The following is a 17,093-nucleotide window of genomic DNA, read 5'->3' on the forward strand; positions in this document are numbered from 1 at the left end:
CCCATCTTTGCCGTGAAAGAGGTCCTGGGCAATTAAGCACAGCCCATCTCTCGACCCAAGAGTCAGCGACATCAGTTCATACAGTTAGGTAGGCAGCGCAGCACACAGGCAACCAGAGGCCCTTACGCAAACCAGCTTACCATTACACACCGCTTCCGTTTGGACAGCCTCAACTGTGCTCCTGGCGTCCGCCCCAACATGTCCCTCCTGAGAGAGGCCCAAGATATCCATGTCTCATGTGGTGCCACACCACCGGTTCCAGCCCACCCTGTCATCCACATCATGAAAGGCAAGTCGAAATGGGTGTTGTCTGCCTGCAACATGGCATGGCATGCACGGCCACTACGAGTAAACTCGGCATTCCGTGTAATCGCGGAGCCCTTGACCCGGGACGAGAATCTCCCTCATAATCTCGGCAAACGCGAACCCCTCCCCGTGTCTGCTCGAGACTTCTGTGCTTGTGAATAATGCCTTTTTTCTATTATTGTCGTGAGCTTCCGGAGTATAATGTCCTTTGTGGCTTTCACGGATCAAGCCTCAGCTGTCAGAGATGAGTGATAGACTCGACGGTCTCGCCGCGTCCGAGCCAACTTCCTCATGACATGTCTGCAACAGAGTCAGTTCATCAGGGTCTCGGCTGTCATATCTCCATGTCGTCACGATTCTGCCGCTGATGCATATATCTCGCCTTTCGAAGCTGTAGTCTCGGAAAAGGACGTGGTTGTACTCATTTTCTGTGGCGAGGGAAATCCCTTGTCGGCGTGCCAAATATGATATTGGATACATGTGCAACATGCGCCTGTCCACCACCGTCACCATTCCCCCTTTCCACTCCTTTGCTATGAACTGCAATCGAGGTAACGCAAAGAAAAGCCGGCCGTTACCTCACTGCCATCACAGTCTCCCTGACGAGACCGCTTTCGGAGGAATAAAAACGTAAAAGTAAATTGACGAATTGATTGGACCTTGAACCATCACCTTTCATCTGCAGAATATTTGCAGTTTCCATGATAGCAAAGGACAAACAAAGACCAAGAAAAGTATAACATGTGCGTAATCCCGGTAGTGCGCGTAGAGTATTTCGACGCCTAATGAACTTTCTCTTCCAACTCCCAATTGCCAGATTTCAGAGTCCCCGGTGCTCGATCGATCCCTATCAAAATGACGATCCCCGTGGGGTATCGTGGTTGAAGTGAATAATGTGAAGTGAAATCACCAAATAGTAAAAGTGTTGCTGCTGTGTGGATATCATCTCGTCTCTCCTCATCTGCTCTACCCCCTCCATCTCATATCGCCCTTAACGAAGGTTGGACCCCTCGATCGGGCTTGTGGGATGGCTGCGGACATTGCTCAGATCGGTGCTACCCGTCCGTCGGAGAGCTTGGCTCATGGTCTCAATGTTGAGGTCGTTTCCAGCAACGCTGAGCTTGAGGTTGGCCGTGCTGGTGGGACTTCCCAGAGGCTTCCGAGGCGGGCTCAACTCAATACCCTTCATACTACCAGGGTTACTTGTGGGAGGACTTGTCTCGGGCCCCTGGCTCGATACTGGGGATCGGATGGGTGAGGGAGATCGGTTGACCGCTGCCGGCAGAGACGTGAGCCCTGCGAGGTGGATGCTGTCACGAGAGCTCGCAACGCCCGCGGGAGGGTTGTGCTCGGCCTGTACAACATCGGCAAACGAGATGAAGGATAATCGGCGGACGTCGGAGGAGTCGAGAGACCCGTAGTTGGAGGCGTTGTCGGCCGAGACAGCATCTCGGTCGGCAAAGGAAGCGAGCTCTGCTGCCCACTCACTGGCCGACTGGTCGTACAATGGAAGGCCGTTGCTGGCGCCCGTAACCGTCACGGCGGCGGGTTGATGCGAGCTGTGCGTCACAATCTCCACCGTGTCAGGGTCAAGCTTCTCATTCGTGATGGCCTCGGATGCGTCGTCGAGCACGGGAGGGATGTAGTTTTCGGTCTGGATATGCGTCGGGATCGCCGGGGAGTTCGGCTTCAGTACGGTGCTATCCTGGACATCACGCTCAAAGATCTGTGACGTCGCAGGGGAGGAGAGTCGTGGGGAGCCGCTGAAGCCGCGGCCCGGAGACGAAGGCAGGACAAAGGCCTGGTCGCTGGGCGCGCTCCACGCTGTCGACGAGAGCTTCGAAGCATCTCGGGACATCAGAGGCGGGCTCGCGGCGGCCGAGTTCGAGTTTGAGGGAGTCTGAGACTGGGACTGGGACTTGGGTTCAGATTGGGATTGGGATTCGGGCTTGGACTCGTTGTGGGACTCGGATTTGGTGAGAGACGGTGTCTTTTTCTTGCCGAAACCGAAGAAGCTACGCTTCTTGCTCTTGGGATCCTTCTTAGCGTCTCCCGTTTGGCTGTCTGGCTCCGTCATGAAGTCGCTAGCTCGAGGTGTCGAGTCGCCTAATCGCTGGTCGTCGGCGGCATCGACAGGGGCGTATGGGTCACCGCGAGTGATGGGAGCTGCTTCGGCGAGGCTCATGTTGATGGATGAGCCAACGTGTAAAACGGCGAGAAACGATTACGGTGGCCGTGGTTGAAGGTGCGTGGCAGGAACTTTTGGCCGTGCAGAGAGGAAAGTTGTCTGGGTGACTGACTGGAAAACAAGGTTGGGTTAGTGACGAGGGTTGGGAATGCAGATCTGGGTCGGCAAGCGAGAGGAGCAACGAGCCGGGACAACAACAAGAGAGACCAGGAGGAAAATCTCGAAATAAAATATCACAAAAAAGTTCTGTCAAAGCGGCCGTGCGGCACTGAGACCTAGAGTGACGCTGCCCTTCAAGGACGGGAGAGAGACATTGAATATTAGATGCTGCACATACCTAGAGGCTGTGACCTGTAACAGTCCGTAGCTCCCGATCCAACACTCAAGGCAAGACCCGCTCCGGCCAGCGCTAGTTGTTAGGGACCAACTAATCACGGCAGTGCCGTTGTCCGTTCTGCCGCCGTCTTTTGCTTTGGGCTTGCTAGGTATCGAGGCCCGGAAGGGGGAGCCACTCGGAGGGACGAGTGACGCAATCAGGTTTGTTGGACGGCGGTCGGGACTTTCGAGGTTCCAGGTCAGGGCAGGTCGATCAGGTCAACGACAAGGAGAGAACTTGTGAGGTCTTAGGCGTCGACAAAATCCTCGGCGGATGCAGCCCAGGTTTAAAAGCCAGACAGCCCCCGTGAGATAGCGTGGTGGATTTAGTGGATGCGAGCCTCAGAGGGCAGGGCGGCTGAGACTGCTGGGCGCGCTATTGCTGCGGCAAGGAGCCGTTAACTCTTGCGGAGGGCGAACGACGCAAGGTTTGTTGTTGTTGTTGTGTTGTTGGTGGTCGTTGCTTCTGCTGATTGTCGCTCGCTTCGTCAGCGACAGGGTTTCTTATTGTCTGTTTGTCGTCGTGTTAAGGGAGAAGAAGAGTCAAAAGACGGGAGTGAGAGAGGGAGGGGGAAGAATTGACGGGAAGGGCAGGTAAGGCAGGTAGGGGCCCGACGGCGTAGGTGGCTTTGGAACGTCGAGTCTCCCGTCGTCAACCTCTGAAGGATCAGCGCACCTTGAGCAAGGCACGGGATCAAACGTGTAGCGGCAAAAGATTGCACTATCAAGGCCACTATGGGGCAACTGTGAGTCGTACAGGAAAGTGATAACCCGTCAGGCCTGACGAGAGATTTAATTCCAGAGCTCGAGCTTTTGAGCACGAGACGAGAACATGCGGGCGCCACGAGGCTCCCGACGGACAGATGCTAACAACACCATTTGTTTGATGGCATCACAAAAACCTGCTTGGAACCAGCTTCTAGGCCATCATACACGACATCCAATGCTTCTAGGCCCAGCCCAGCTCAGGCTCGGCTCGCGTTTTGCAATTCCACCGCTCTCCAATCCTCTGTTGGCCCGCTGCGCCTTGTCCATGCCCATGCCCTACTCTCTTACATCTTCGGCACCGTGCTGCATGAATTGATATGCATAGGTTGGACATGGGAGCATCTCGTCAAGCAAGTCATGCAAGGCAAGGCACAGCGCACATCGCACAGCCAACCATGCCTCGCCCAATATCCCGTGGAACCCATCCGAATAAGAAAAAAAGCCAGTGCCGTCCCAAAAAGCAACAACGGAAAGAAATGGGCCACGACTGACTCCCTATCTCAGATGACCCCGATCCGATGGGCTGAGATCGGGCTGGGTCGTCGCGTTATGCCTCACCTGTGTTGCGCTGTGCTGTGCTGCCAGCTCCTGCTTACACACTCACACAGCCTCGACAACATGCGGTTTCTATTCCAGTACCTGATGCTTTGCTCATCATTCCTCTCCATGTCCAAGGTGCATCCTCTGCCCTGTTCTTCCCTGTCCTGCCCTCCTTGATCCGGTTGGGCACTATCGGTCATCTTGGTCACATCCCTCATCACATCCCCCCTCTCCCGCCGTCACCAACCCGGCGACAGCCCCGCTACCAACTATGACCTCGTGACAACTCCCTCAGGGCTCTCCCTCATCCTGCCCTGACGGAACAGCACAGAATAGGCTAATAAGGGGCAGGATCCGCACATGCTGGCAGCCGAGCTGAGTTGCCCACGAGGGGGCCAAGAGGGAGCCTGCCTTGCTTATCCCTCGTTTACAGTAGTTTGCTTTTGGCTCCCGAACAACATCAACACCATGGAAGGTGACATCTCAGGCACGTTATTGGGCTTCCCCATCAGTCACTGTCCCCCGGGCTCTCGAGAAGGACCCTTGCGGCAAGCCCCCTTTTCCCCTGCCGCAATTCGCCACCGATAAGGGGCCGTTTGCTTCCCCGTCTCCCGACTTCCCGGGGACAGCAGATCTTGCTTGATTGACCGACATGCTCGCAAATGAAACAAGGGCCTCGTCAGCTTTGGGATGCGTGAATGCGTGGCATTGGCGAGCGTGGGATGGTCAAGCCACAGAGGGGTTCAGTGACCAGCCACCGAGGGGCTTTGTTGGTCTCGACGTCATCGGCCCGCCGGTCCTGAGCTAAGCTTCAGCCCGCCGGAAATTTCGTGACTGTCATGTGACTTTGCTGCTGATTTTCCACGTGACTAGACCAACTCTCAAATTTAAGGTAAGCAGGACCCTTAGGTAAGCGGAGTGACAGAAACTTCAGATCTTCGACTTCAATGTGCTCGTGAGGGTCCAGCTCCAGACCGCACGAACGTCAATTGCCGCGGCCAATCGCCCTCAGCCCGGTCAACGAGGCTCTTGTGAGAAGTTGTCATCCTCGTCAATCCTACCACTACTTCCTCCTTACCTCTCGTCTCGACTCCCCGACGACACTCAACTTCATCGGCCACAATGGAGTTCCGAAGCCTCGCCCGACCAGCCGCCCGGCTGCTCAAGTCCCCCGCCCCAGGGCTCCCTCTTATTCCTAGTCGTGGTCACAAGACGACGGCTCGAACGAAGCGGTCACTCAAGATTGCTCCTCACGAATCCTTCCAACCCGACCGAAAGACCGCCTTTCCCGCCGCCGACTCTATCATCTACAACCCCCCCGCCTCCGAGGCCTCTCCCCTCCATACGCCATTCCTCTTCCTCCCTCCTAATGATGCGCGCCGAGCCGCCATCACACGCCTTCGTCACACTCCCGGCTCACCTGTGGCTCCTCCCGCCGAAGGCAAACTACCTCCAGCAATGAACTATCATCGCCGAGACCCCAACTACAACCTCAAGGCTGCCGACATTCAAGAAATGAAGAGACTGCGGGCGGAGGACCCTGTGACCTGGAGTGTAAACAAGCTTGCTGAGAAGTTTGGTTGCTCAACAATCTTTGTCAAGATGGCTGCGCCGGCACCAGCAGGACATCTCAAGGCCCTCCAGGCTAAACAAGAGCGGAGGGAGGCTCGGTGGGGTGCTATCCGGACCAAAGCAAGGGAGGACCGCAAGCGGAGGACAGAGATGCTTTACCGCGGCGAGTTGTAGAGAAATTATTACCGAATACGCCAACGAGGGCAGCGCGGCGCAGCATAGGTGGAACGGACCTGTACAAATATACGAGACCGTCCGAGGCACGTGTAGGATTATGTGTGGCGTGAGGAAGCACGGAGAGATGCGGATCTTTTGGAGCCCGGGCCGCATGGGCAAAATCACTTTGTATAACTGCCAAATACCAAGAACTCCCCAAATGCAAGCAAACAGCCTTGTGTATTTTACCCCTATTGCCAGGGTCTCTTGTCACCCCGCCACCACGTTATTATCCATGGATCTTGTATGCCATTCAAATCCCCGAGAGTCCTCTTTATACCGAAATCAACCTATACGTAACTGCTGTATTTAACAGCAAAAAAATCATGCACCTTCCAGGTGCAGGTAGATCCACCCCCATATACTATAAAAATGACCACTAAATTTCTTGTAGATCACCTCGACTTGACTTGAACTCATTCGACCTCGTGGTAGATGTCGACGTACGGCGACTACCTCCTGAGCTCGAAGACGATGATGAAGGCGGCTCGTTGAGGTAGTCCTTTTCGCTGGGGATGACACGCCAGCACCAGCCACACCAGCTCCGGCGCACGCCCCGGACCTCTCGACCCAGCACGCGACTGCCGCTGCCACGCTCATCCTCCCACTCGGGGACACAGTGACCGACACGCACCATGCGGACACGCTTGCGCTTTACGATGCCGCCGATGCCCTCGATCTCGTGGCGCAGGTAGCCCGGGCCGAGGGACGGAGACGGTGTCTGCTCGTGGGTGAGGCGGAGCTCATCAATCAGTGCATCCACCGGCGCCGGGTGGGTCGTGCCGCCCGGAGTCGCAACGTTTCCGTCCCGGGCGTCCTCGGCATCGCAGTCCAGCTGCTGTTCGCGCTCCTTAGCCGCACAGCAGTCTGCCTCGCGGCCACAGATGACGCCTCGGTCTCCCTCGCCGATGCCAGTACCGAGGCCCCCGAGAACCTCTCCATATTGGTTTCGCCAGCGCCAGATGCTGGAGCCGTTGTTAGTCTTACGCAAACTGGACAGGGGGCAATAGCGACATACCGTTGATATTCATGATCGGCACCGCGGATACTTCGTCCACATGGCTGACATAGCCAAACGCCCTCGTCTGCGCATTTGCAAATCTGTCGCGACACAGCCTCTGAGGAGACGGGAAGGTCAGGATCCAGAGGGGGTTTAGCGAGGGTTGCTATCGGGGCGTGGACGCAAGGCTTGCAGAGTCTCCTATGCCTCTCACGGAGAGCGACAGGAGCCGGTGGCTTGATGGCACAGTTCTAAACACGGCCGGTCAGTGTCTGCACTACGGCCTAACAGTTTCGGCTGCTCGCAGGCTCATGCACGTACCCTGCATATCACTTCGCCGCATCTACGGCACTCGCCAACCATGTCACGGGCGCAGTCGCCCGACTTGCCGTTGTAGCTGCGGCCATCCTCCATGTAGAACCAATTGCCAGCGCGAGCGCGGTAGCGAAAGGTCTCGGAGCCATCTACGGGGACGCTCTCGTTACGGCAGTGGAGGGTGGAGGCAAGGAGGATGGTGCGGTACTGGAGAAGGCCATAATGGATGAGGCGACACGTGCGGGAGAGTGCATCGAGAGTGTTTAGGTCGATGGAGGAAGCGACGGCGACGGCGATGCTAGGTCAAGGGTCAGTATGAGGAGTTATCATGACGGGTACAACATCAAGACGCGAGGCGCTGGCAACATCTCATGATGGGCGGGACGGCTTCAAGGAATGAACCATTGAGGCATTGGGCATCATAACAAAGAGAAAGGGGGCTCCAACTCACGGATAGATCTGCATCGCGTCCGTGACGGGCGCCCTGAAAGTGGAAGAGTCCATAGTGCCTATCGGCTCTGGGTTGTGCAGGGAGTGCGACCAAGGTCCATTCCGGCCGTTGGCGGACAGCAGGTGAAGCTTCTTGAGCAGGAGGAGATGCTGCTCTTTCTGGGAGAGCTGCTGCAGCTGGGGGTCGGCGTCATGTTGTAACTGTAGCTGACCCGGCATCGGGACCGGCATGGGCATAGGCGGCGGCGCGGCGGCCTCATGATGAGCTCGGGCGCCCCCAGCACGAGGACCACCCGCAGGGCCCGCCCCAGCGTCTTCCTCGTCGTCCAAATCCACAAAGCGCGCCATGGCTGGGGCTAATTTTGACTTGTCCCTTTCTTCTTTCCCTTCTGTCTCTTGTTCCGTACAGTGTGAGCCCTGCCTGTCGCGGTCTTTCTAACCCCAGGATCTGATAAGTAACGGGGGCTTCCGAAGCTTGGCCGATGCAGCCCGGCGGTCGAGGCAAGCCGGGGAGCGGAAAGTAGCCGGGATAGAAAGCGGGACTTTTTTCAAGCGGGCTAGAACAGGTGCAGGATAGGTGTGTGTGTGTGTGTGAGGAAGGGAGAGAGAAAAAGATGGCTGCTTCGCCAAGAGAGAGACAATGTTTCTTTTTCCCCGAATCAAGTGTGACAGGCAAGGATTTCGGCTGCTGATGGCGAGGTGAGAAAGTGGATTACCGAGTCTTGTGAAGCGGGGAGAGAAGACGGACGAGAGGAGAGGAATCTGACGAGGGTTCAAGATACAGGCACGGAAACAGCCATTGCGGCCAACGAGAGCTACAGTATAATCTAGCAATACGTCAAAGGCTCATAGACTGGCCTTCTGCCAAGGTCAAGGGGAGGAATCGGTGATTGCGAAGCTGGCCCATCTCTTCGTCAAAGGTGCGTCACTTGATGATAGCCCATCGAGAGTTTGCCGGTTCTGACGAGCTAGTATCTGTAGGGTAAGGTACAGTTGAACCGTGCAAAGAGCCCATCATGGATATCAGCTCTGAACAAGCCCCTCTTTTTGCTTCCATGGTGAGAAGTCCAGGAACCTTCCCAGTGAGGTGAGGTGCTTTTTCCCCCTGTGATCTCAGCCCAAGCCAAGTGGGCTCGTGACTTTTGAAGTTTTCCGTTTTTTCCTTTTGAGATGTGACAATAGGGAACAACAGACCCGGCGGTCTGCGAGCTGCTGTAAGCCACTCTTTCTGTACACATGCTGCCCCGTGGCTATGCGAGCGCGGGGATTTGAGAGGTTCCCCTGAGACTAGTTGCCCCACGCGTTTTTTCTCGTCATGAGACGAGCAGATTTCACCTTTTGGTCTCTGTGTTGCAATGCAGCCGGAGCAGGACGCGGCGTCACCTACCAGATCGCAAAACGAGAACTTTTCTCGTTACGTACACCTCATTCCTATTTTGATCGATTATCCGAGGAGTCCCAAAATATAGTGCGAGTTATTTAAAAAAGACACGGCGCGTTGGTAAAAAAGCGTCCGATCTCGGGGCGGTCATGACAATCGCATCTTATCAATCTAATCAATCTCTGGACCAGCCTTCCCCAGACAGGAGCTGCTAATAATATCCCCCCGTCAAGGTTCCTTGGCGAGAATGGTCCCCCCAAATTTCTAGACTGGGATTGTTCTGTCTGTGGCGCTGTTCTACCCTTGACATTCTACGAGAAGTTTCCTTCTCTGTGGGTTCTTCTGCCGAGGATGTGGAGATTCACCTGAGAATGTTGGGTAGTCTAGCCATCTTCAACCAAGATGAAGAAATAAGTTGGGATGACACGTCTTCATTGTCCCATATTTTGAGATTCCAACCTCTCTCTCGTTTGCCACTGTGCCCCCATCTTTCACCCATCCCCTTCACTGTTTCACTTGCCGCTTTGCTATGCTTCTCTTTCCACCGCCTTGCACTCTAAAAGATACTGATTCGTGTTAGTTAACGCCATATCTGCCTCGAATTTGTCGTTGTTTACGCATAGCATCGGGCTAAGTACTTGCCACACTAAGTTCCCATATTCGTTGAACGCGTTCGATCGAAACTACGTAACCTCCATGGCAGTTCATAGGTAGTTAGAGAAACGAGTCGCCAAACCTCCAGCCTCTACCGATTTTGCCAATCATTGCAATGAGGTCAAATTGTTAAATATCCGTGAAAACGCACGGCGTTATTTCATGAGCGCATTACCCTACTCCGTGTATTAACACATACTTTGGGTAAAGAAGCACGTTCTCGAAACCTGCATGAAATAATTCCTACCCATTTTGTGCAAGATATCTAACGAAAACACTGTAGTGTTGTAGAGGTCAGACTGATGAACAAGGAAGTAGAATTGGGACACTCTCGCCTCAGGCTACTATCCAATCCGAGAATCGCGTTGTTCGTCCGCGAGGTACCTGTGTGTTGAAGACGAGCAGTGCCAAGCTATCATCCATCACAGCAGTGAGCTTGCGGAGTTGATGCACTCTTTTTCCTAGAGCTTTGCCACATCGCAGTCCACTCTGTGCCGGAGTGATTGTACTGACATCCAAGATTCTCCAACTCAAGCAACAACTGAATGTATGCACTCACAAGATGCTTGGACTTTCTTCACGTATTACCCGTATCGACTCCAATTAGACGCAACGTTTTATTTGGCTCAGACCTTCACATTTGGTTACCAAGTTAGGCATGAACTGCGTTGCGCAAGTACTGGGCGAGGGTCGCAAGGCCGATACTCATATTAGGCCGAGTAGCTGGCATCTGGTATAGATATGGTAGTAAAGTCACAGTTGGAATCGTTTGTATTTGTATGAGGTTAGGACGTTGTATGAGCTCAAGAAAAGGCGAAGGGGTGAAGTGTTATTACTACCTCTTGACAGAAGTTGCCTACCCTGTGAGATGAACCTACGTGTACATGAAGAGGGAGAAAACCGGAATCAAATTCAGACGCAGGACTTCAACGATTTATACAGGGACAAAAAGGCCTTCACATGCTCATACGGAAGCAAAAGAAGTTTTGAAACTTGGTTTAAATGGGCGACCTGGACTTGTAGGGTAATTAATGAGATTTCGGAATAGTGAAGAAGACGTAAGACACATATCCGGAAGGGGAGATCCGTCATCGTATTGGGCAACCCGACTTGAGTTGGATTGCCCATCACTTCATTTTTGGCGCCATGCTTTGCCTGAGGCTGCTCACCCAATGTTGGTTTGGGTCGAGTTGGGAGGGAGGCTAATGCAGGAACGCCGACCCGTCCCCATGGACCAGGGTCCCACCAGGTTGACCAAGTTGGGCAGACTTGGATATTGGGACTTGTCATTCTTGACTTGTGATGAATCTTAGGAGACCAGTGATCTTGCATGTTGCTAATGATGTTGCTACTTGATTGTGGTCGGAGTTGGACTGTTGTCACCTTGCTAACATGGTGCTCACCCTATACATAGACGATGGAACGCAGAATCGTACAAGGGAAAGTGTAATAACCACTGATGGCTTCAAGTTTCTGGATGAAGTACGGGGTAGACTCTGGATGTTTGTTTTTTGGAGGCTGCTCCTTAATAAAGCAAGGTGTCGGCGGGATGAAGAGATGAGACGGCAAGCTGCATCATTCCGGAGTCTAGGTTTGTCATGCAACTTGGACTTGACGTAACCAGGAAAGACACAAACGCTGATAAGTAGCTTGACCATAGAAGATAGGCCAATACAAGATTTAATTCATCCGTGTTAATATGCATTGGTATCAGGTTGAGACTTGGAGGCCCCTTAGGCTGACTAACAGCCCGGCAATCAACTCAATTGAGATGACCCGACGGAAGATTGAGCCTCTTACGATGATGACTATAGACGGTTCCAAAGATAGAACTTAAATTAATAATTCATGTATATTCATATGGGAATCCCGAAAGTCGCCTTCAATATCGGTCACCGCCACAATGACAAAATGCAAAGGCAAAAATCATGAAAAAATTGATTGAGGCTCCATTGTCAAAGTTCCAAAAGATGCAACTGTCAGCAGATGTGCGACGTTCTGTTTAATTGAATGATTGCAGAGGATTACAAGACCCGTTCTGTTTCATGAAACAGAAACAAGCTTACGCAAGGAGACGAAGCTGTGTTAATTAATCAACTGGCGGCAGACCCGGTCGTGCCGATTGACGATTGTCGGGGGCGGCATCTGACGGGGGGCCGATGGGTCTTTGGTAACTTGGTTCTGGGGCTCTTGCAAGGAATAGAAGGTAAGGCAGGATGACAAGGCAATCAAATTCAGCTGGTACTGAGTCGTGCTGCTGTCTTTGCCATGGTTCATCCCAATTTCCTTCAATTTATATGAAAACCATCTCTCTATGTGGCTGTGGGGGTAAGGAAGCCTCGCGGCCCAGGATCACTGGCGATGGATGATCCTCGCAGACGGGAAACATATCCCAGACGTAGGCGACACCCTTGACGTCGTGATAATTTCCCGTATTAAACCAAACATGCAATCGCAAGTCGACATTTTGGGTTGTTGTGCGTTTCCGAAGGGGAGGCGGAGCTGCACCATCTTCAGGAATACATCATGCTGCCCGAAACATGAGCGACTGGGGTGAAGGTAAGGGATCGACGAATGGTTCGCATCTTCCATCCATAGAGTCATCCCGCCGCGTGCACAAAACCAGGCTGTGCATCACAGTTTGGTGGCAGACTGGGGCTTCTGAAACGACTTCGAGGCATCCCCTCTCGAGCTTGAAACCTGGACCCTGGTTCGCTTCTGGAGACTGAACGAGACGAAGCTCGGGCCAAGACAGCTGAGGATCAAGGCGATTGGCTTTTGAGGAGAAATGTCACGTTTTGGAGAGGATTGGTTCACCAGCGTCGGAATATTGATTCAGTTTATTGAAGATGACATAGACTTGTGTATGGATAATTATAGATATAGTAGATAATTATAGGTACATGTAGTGAGGCTGAAGAGTCTCTAACATTTGTGATGCGGGAGCTGTTAGAATGACAACGGGATACTGCATCGTCGAGTGAACTTCAGCTGGTGAGTTTTGATCAATATACGGGCAACAAGCCGTAATTAGCATCTTGTTTGCCTCATCAACAGCCTCATCAATAATTCAGTTGTTTATTCCCTATCTGAGCGTGGTATTTACATCATCAGCCCAAGAGCGGACGATAACCCCTTAAGCTCCCCATGTCAAAAGAGCCCCCTCGTGCGACGTTAAACTCCGCCCCCTGCAAGTCCACTTTATGCATACCTTGGTACCTGCCTTAGGTCTCCGCACAACCCCTGCTTCCGTCCTTTCGATGGAACGTCCGCTGCTCACTCTGTTGCTTGCCCATTGACTCTGACATGCTCTCCAACGACGATCCCAGATCTTGCATATTCCCTCAGCAGCCGCTCTGCCCAGAAACAGGAAATATACGGTTCAGCAAATTGGCAGGAGCATCAGCAATGAGCCCAATCGAGTCATCCTCCGCCTTGCACTGGCTGGAACTTGGGATGATGGCGGTCTCATCCATATTGCCAGCGAGTGCTGGCTGACCATTACGACGACGCCGAGGCTCGAAATAGCATCACACGGCAGAGTTGCTGTCCCGTCATGTCAACCGCCCAGCCGGCCGGCCACTGCGGCCACCTGCAGAACCCCTTAACTTGCTCATCAGAAACGTCTAAACAACCGAGAGTCGATCATGAAAGCGCCTGCCAAAGTCGTCAGAGAACATGTTTGCCCCATCAATTCTCCGGCCTCGAAAAACGGCCATCACCAGATGGACGGCGGCCGGGGGGCCCAATCCCTCCAATGATGCCTCCTCTCATCTGGCGACAAGTCGACTCGCCATCCGGGGGCCCATGCTTATACTGTATCTATATCGTTCTGTTTAGCAGGTAACCGCCCTGCATGCTGGACCCCCATATGGCACGACCTTACCCATGTCGGATAACCCACTTTCTCCAGAACCACGTCTCGTCTTTACAGTTTCTCCATCACGGTCCTAGAGGGGGGCAGCAACAACATGTCCATCACGTCTCATGTTCAGGCCACCCCAATCAACTCCCGATCGATGCCCGGGATCACCGTGCCCTCCGCCACGACCTGTCATGGCTGGTCCTGGCCTCCCACGAGGGCCTGGGGGCCGGTCAGAAACGTCCATAAAGACGAAGCTCTCGCCGTCTCTCTTGGCCTCTCTCCTGCTCTACCTTCTTCATCACCTCCTCAGCTTCTTCTTTCTCTTCTCATTCGTTTTGTTCCCCGTTTTGGGTTTGCTTCTCAGTCATTCTCTTCAAGACAGGTGCTTGGTTCGCCTTCTAACAAAATCTTCAACTCTTTGGTTCTTTGATAGAGCCATTCATTCATTGACAAAACAACAAAACAAATCAACTACCCGTCAACCTTCCAAATTCCCTGAGAGTCTTTCAACATGTACATGCGCAACGCACTTGTCGCGGCCGTTGGCCTGCAGTACCTCGTCGAGGGTATCCTTGCTCAGGACAAGGTCACCTTGACCAAGACCGTCACCAAGCGCAAGTCCAGCTCCAGCGTCACTGCCGAGGAGGCCACCGAGGACATCACCACTGTGGTTCCTACTTCCTACATCACCGATGGAACCACCATCTGGGTTGAGGAGACCATCACCATCCCCTGCAGCGCCTCTGCCTGCACTGCTACCCAGACCACTGGCTCCGTTGACGCAGAGTCCACTGCCGAGACTGCTGATGCTGCCGGCACTTCTTCCGAGTCTAGCGTCGATGGCACCGTTACTGAGCAGACTGCCGACATCACCACTGTGGTTCCTACCTCTTACATCACTGACGGTACCACCATCTTCGTCGACGAGACCATCACCATCCCTTGCTCCAAGTGCGAGGCCGCCTCGACCGCCGAGGCGGAGTCGACTGCTGAGACTGCCGATGCCAACACCACCGCCGAGACCGCCGATGCTGCTAGCACTTCTGAGCCCGTCGACGGCAATGTGACCGAGCAGACCGCTGATATCACTACCGTGGTTCCCACCTCTTACATCACTGACGGAACTACCATCTTTGTGGATGAGACCATCACCATCCCCTGCACCAAGTGTGAGGCTACCGAGACCGGTGCTGAGTCGACCGCTGAGACTGCCGACGCCAACACCACTGGTGCTGAGTCTACTGCCGAGACCGCCGATGCCAACACCACTACTGAGACCGCCGATGCTGCCACTTCTTCCCTGCCTGTCGACGACGGCAACGTGACTGAGCAGACTGCCGACATCACCACTGTCGTCCCCACCACCTATGTCACTGAGGGAACTACCATCACCGAGGAGCAGACCATCACCATCCCCTGCACCAAGTGCGCGGCTACCCAGACCACTGGCGAGGCTGAGAGCACTGAGAGCACCGCTATCGTCCCCTCCGGTGACAACACCGCTGAGACTTCTGCTGCCTCCGAGACTCAGTCCGTTGCCAGCTCCCAGGACGCCGACGGCACCACCAGCGCTGAGGAGACTGGCACCCAAACTGCCGGTACTGCCTCCGATGATGCTGAGACCAGCACTGAGGTTGAGTCTACCATCCCCACCAGCTTCTCTACCAACATCCTCTCCACCGGCTTCGGTGGTAGCACTGCTACTGGTCCTACTGGTCTCTTCCCCAACACCTCCATCGCTGTTGAGACTTCTGCGGTGGCCTCCACCATCGTCCCTGTGGACTCCACTGCCACCACTGGTGAGGTCAAGACCTCTGGCACTGCCGTCGTCTCCAAGATCCCCAAGCCCGTCATCGTTGTGATTCGTGAGGTCACCATTTTCCACCGCACTATCGTCATTGGTGCTGCTTGCCCCCCTGTCAAGGCTGGCAACAGCGGCAACTTCATCGTCGGCCGTGACAGCGAGGAGAAGAGTTTCACCGAGATTGGCGATGCTCTCACCGACGCTTGCAACAAGCAGTTCAAGGCTTGCTCCACCATCGCTGGCAAGAACTTCCGTGTCGCCGACTGCCAGAAGCAGCTCACCAACTGTCTCGCTGATGCTGCCTCCACTGCCAAGGCCCCTACTCCCGTCACCAAGGAGTCCACTGAGACCGCCTCCATCATCCTGCCCTCCGATGCCACCATCACTGGCGAGTCCAAGTCCTACATCGGCAACGGCAATGTCGTCATCTCCACCCGCACTCTCACTGTCTCCGAGTCTTGCGAGATCTCCAATGGTACTCCCGTCATCAAGGGCCCTACCGCCACTGGCGAGACTGCCGTTGAGACCACTGCTGATGCCGAAACCACCACCGCTGCTGGGTCTGACGCCGAAACCACCAGCGCTGCTGAGTCTGACGCTGAGTCTACCCAGGATGTTGCCACCACTGAGGCTTCTGAGGAGGTTACTGGCACCCAGACTGGCAACGTCGTCACCAGCATCACCATGACTAACAGCAACGGCGAGGTCACTGTCACTGCCATCACTCTCACCACTGGCCAGCCCACTGGAACCGGTGCCGTCTCCGTCCCCACCGGTGCTGACTCTACCCAGGACGTTGCTACCACCGAGGCTACCGAGGAGGTTACTGGCACCCAGGGCGTTGAGTCCAGCGCCATTGTCATCACCATGACCAAGAGCGACGGTGAGATCAGCGTCACCTCCATCACCCTCAGCACCGCCGGCCCCTCTGGCACTGGCGCCGTCAGCATCCCCTACGGACCTGGCGCCGATGAGACCTCGGTCCCTGCCCCTGAGGCCACCGACTCCTCTGCCATCGGCCAGGACACCACTGCTGTTCCCTCCGGCACCAACGGCGTTGTCACTGTCACTGTTGGTGGCAACACTGACGGCGTCGTTACCGTTACTGTCGGCGGCAACACCGACGTCGTCACCCAGACCGTCACCGCCAAGGTCACCGAGACTGAGACTGTCACGGTCGGCTGCGGCGCCAACGGATCTCAGTCTGCTGCCACCATCATCTCGATCGTCACCACCTGCCCTGAGTCCACCACACTGGCTACCGCCACTTCTACGCGTGTCCCTGAGACGGTGTACGTGACCGAGACCGTCGAGTTTGCCCGCCAGACGGCCACCCCCGACACTCCCCAGCGCCTCCGCCGCATGCTCGGCTTCTCCTGGTAAATCTACCAACCATGATGCAAGTCACTTTGTCACAATCATAGAAAACAACAACCACTACAAGGATTTAGAAGGAGGAGGATCAGGGAAAATCAAATTCAAGGATTAACGGAGCGGCCGGCCCCTAAGAAGAAACCGCCTCGGTCTGTGACCAGGCGTGTGGAAGGGAAGGGGGCGGCTGCGAGGGGAATGGGAATTGGGAACTGAGATCTGGAGTCGTGTTCCTTTTGTTCTTTCATGTGCATATGAATTTACCCACGGGTGTGTAGCATAGCCATG

At 54.5% G+C, this 17,093-nt stretch overlaps 4 protein-coding genes across 4 annotated transcripts; 2 read left to right on the plus strand and 2 right to left on the minus strand.

Moving 5' to 3' along the window:
* Positions 1–1,297: 1,297 nt before the first annotated feature.
* On the minus strand, positions 1,298–2,491 carry NCS54_00725900 (Hypothetical protein; the record flags this gene model as incomplete). The annotated part of the gene is made up of 1 exon (XM_053152690.1): positions 1,298–2,491. One exon carries the CDS (start codon positions 2,489–2,491, stop codon positions 1,298–1,300), a length of 1,194 nt encoding a protein of 397 aa, XP_053008665.1.
* Positions 2,492–5,299: 2,808 nt separating this feature from the next.
* Positions 5,300–5,923, plus strand: NCS54_00726000 (Hypothetical protein; the record flags this gene model as incomplete). Its single annotated transcript, XM_053152691.1, has 1 exon — positions 5,300–5,923. One exon carries the CDS (start codon positions 5,300–5,302, stop codon positions 5,921–5,923), a length of 624 nt encoding a protein of 207 aa, XP_053008666.1.
* A 421-nt stretch (positions 5,924–6,344) lies between these two features.
* Positions 6,345–8,078, minus strand: NCS54_00726100 (Hypothetical protein; the record flags this gene model as incomplete). Its single annotated transcript, XM_053152692.1, has 4 exons — positions 6,345–6,930; positions 6,984–7,216; positions 7,287–7,578; positions 7,732–8,078. 4 exons carry the CDS (start codon positions 8,076–8,078, stop codon positions 6,345–6,347), a joined length of 1,458 nt encoding a protein of 485 aa, XP_053008667.1.
* A 6,063-nt stretch (positions 8,079–14,141) lies between these two features.
* On the plus strand, positions 14,142–16,817 carry NCS54_00726200 (Hypothetical protein; the record flags this gene model as incomplete). The annotated part of the gene is made up of 1 exon (XM_053152693.1): positions 14,142–16,817. One exon carries the CDS (start codon positions 14,142–14,144, stop codon positions 16,815–16,817), a length of 2,676 nt encoding a protein of 891 aa, XP_053008668.1.
* Between the last annotated feature and the right edge of the window lie 276 nt (positions 16,818–17,093).

The sequence above is a fragment of the Fusarium falciforme genome, chromosome 5, assembly GCF_026873545.1.
Source record: "Fusarium falciforme chromosome 5, complete sequence".
In the NCBI taxonomy this organism is placed as follows: Eukaryota; Fungi; Ascomycota; class Sordariomycetes; order Hypocreales; family Nectriaceae; genus Fusarium; species Fusarium falciforme.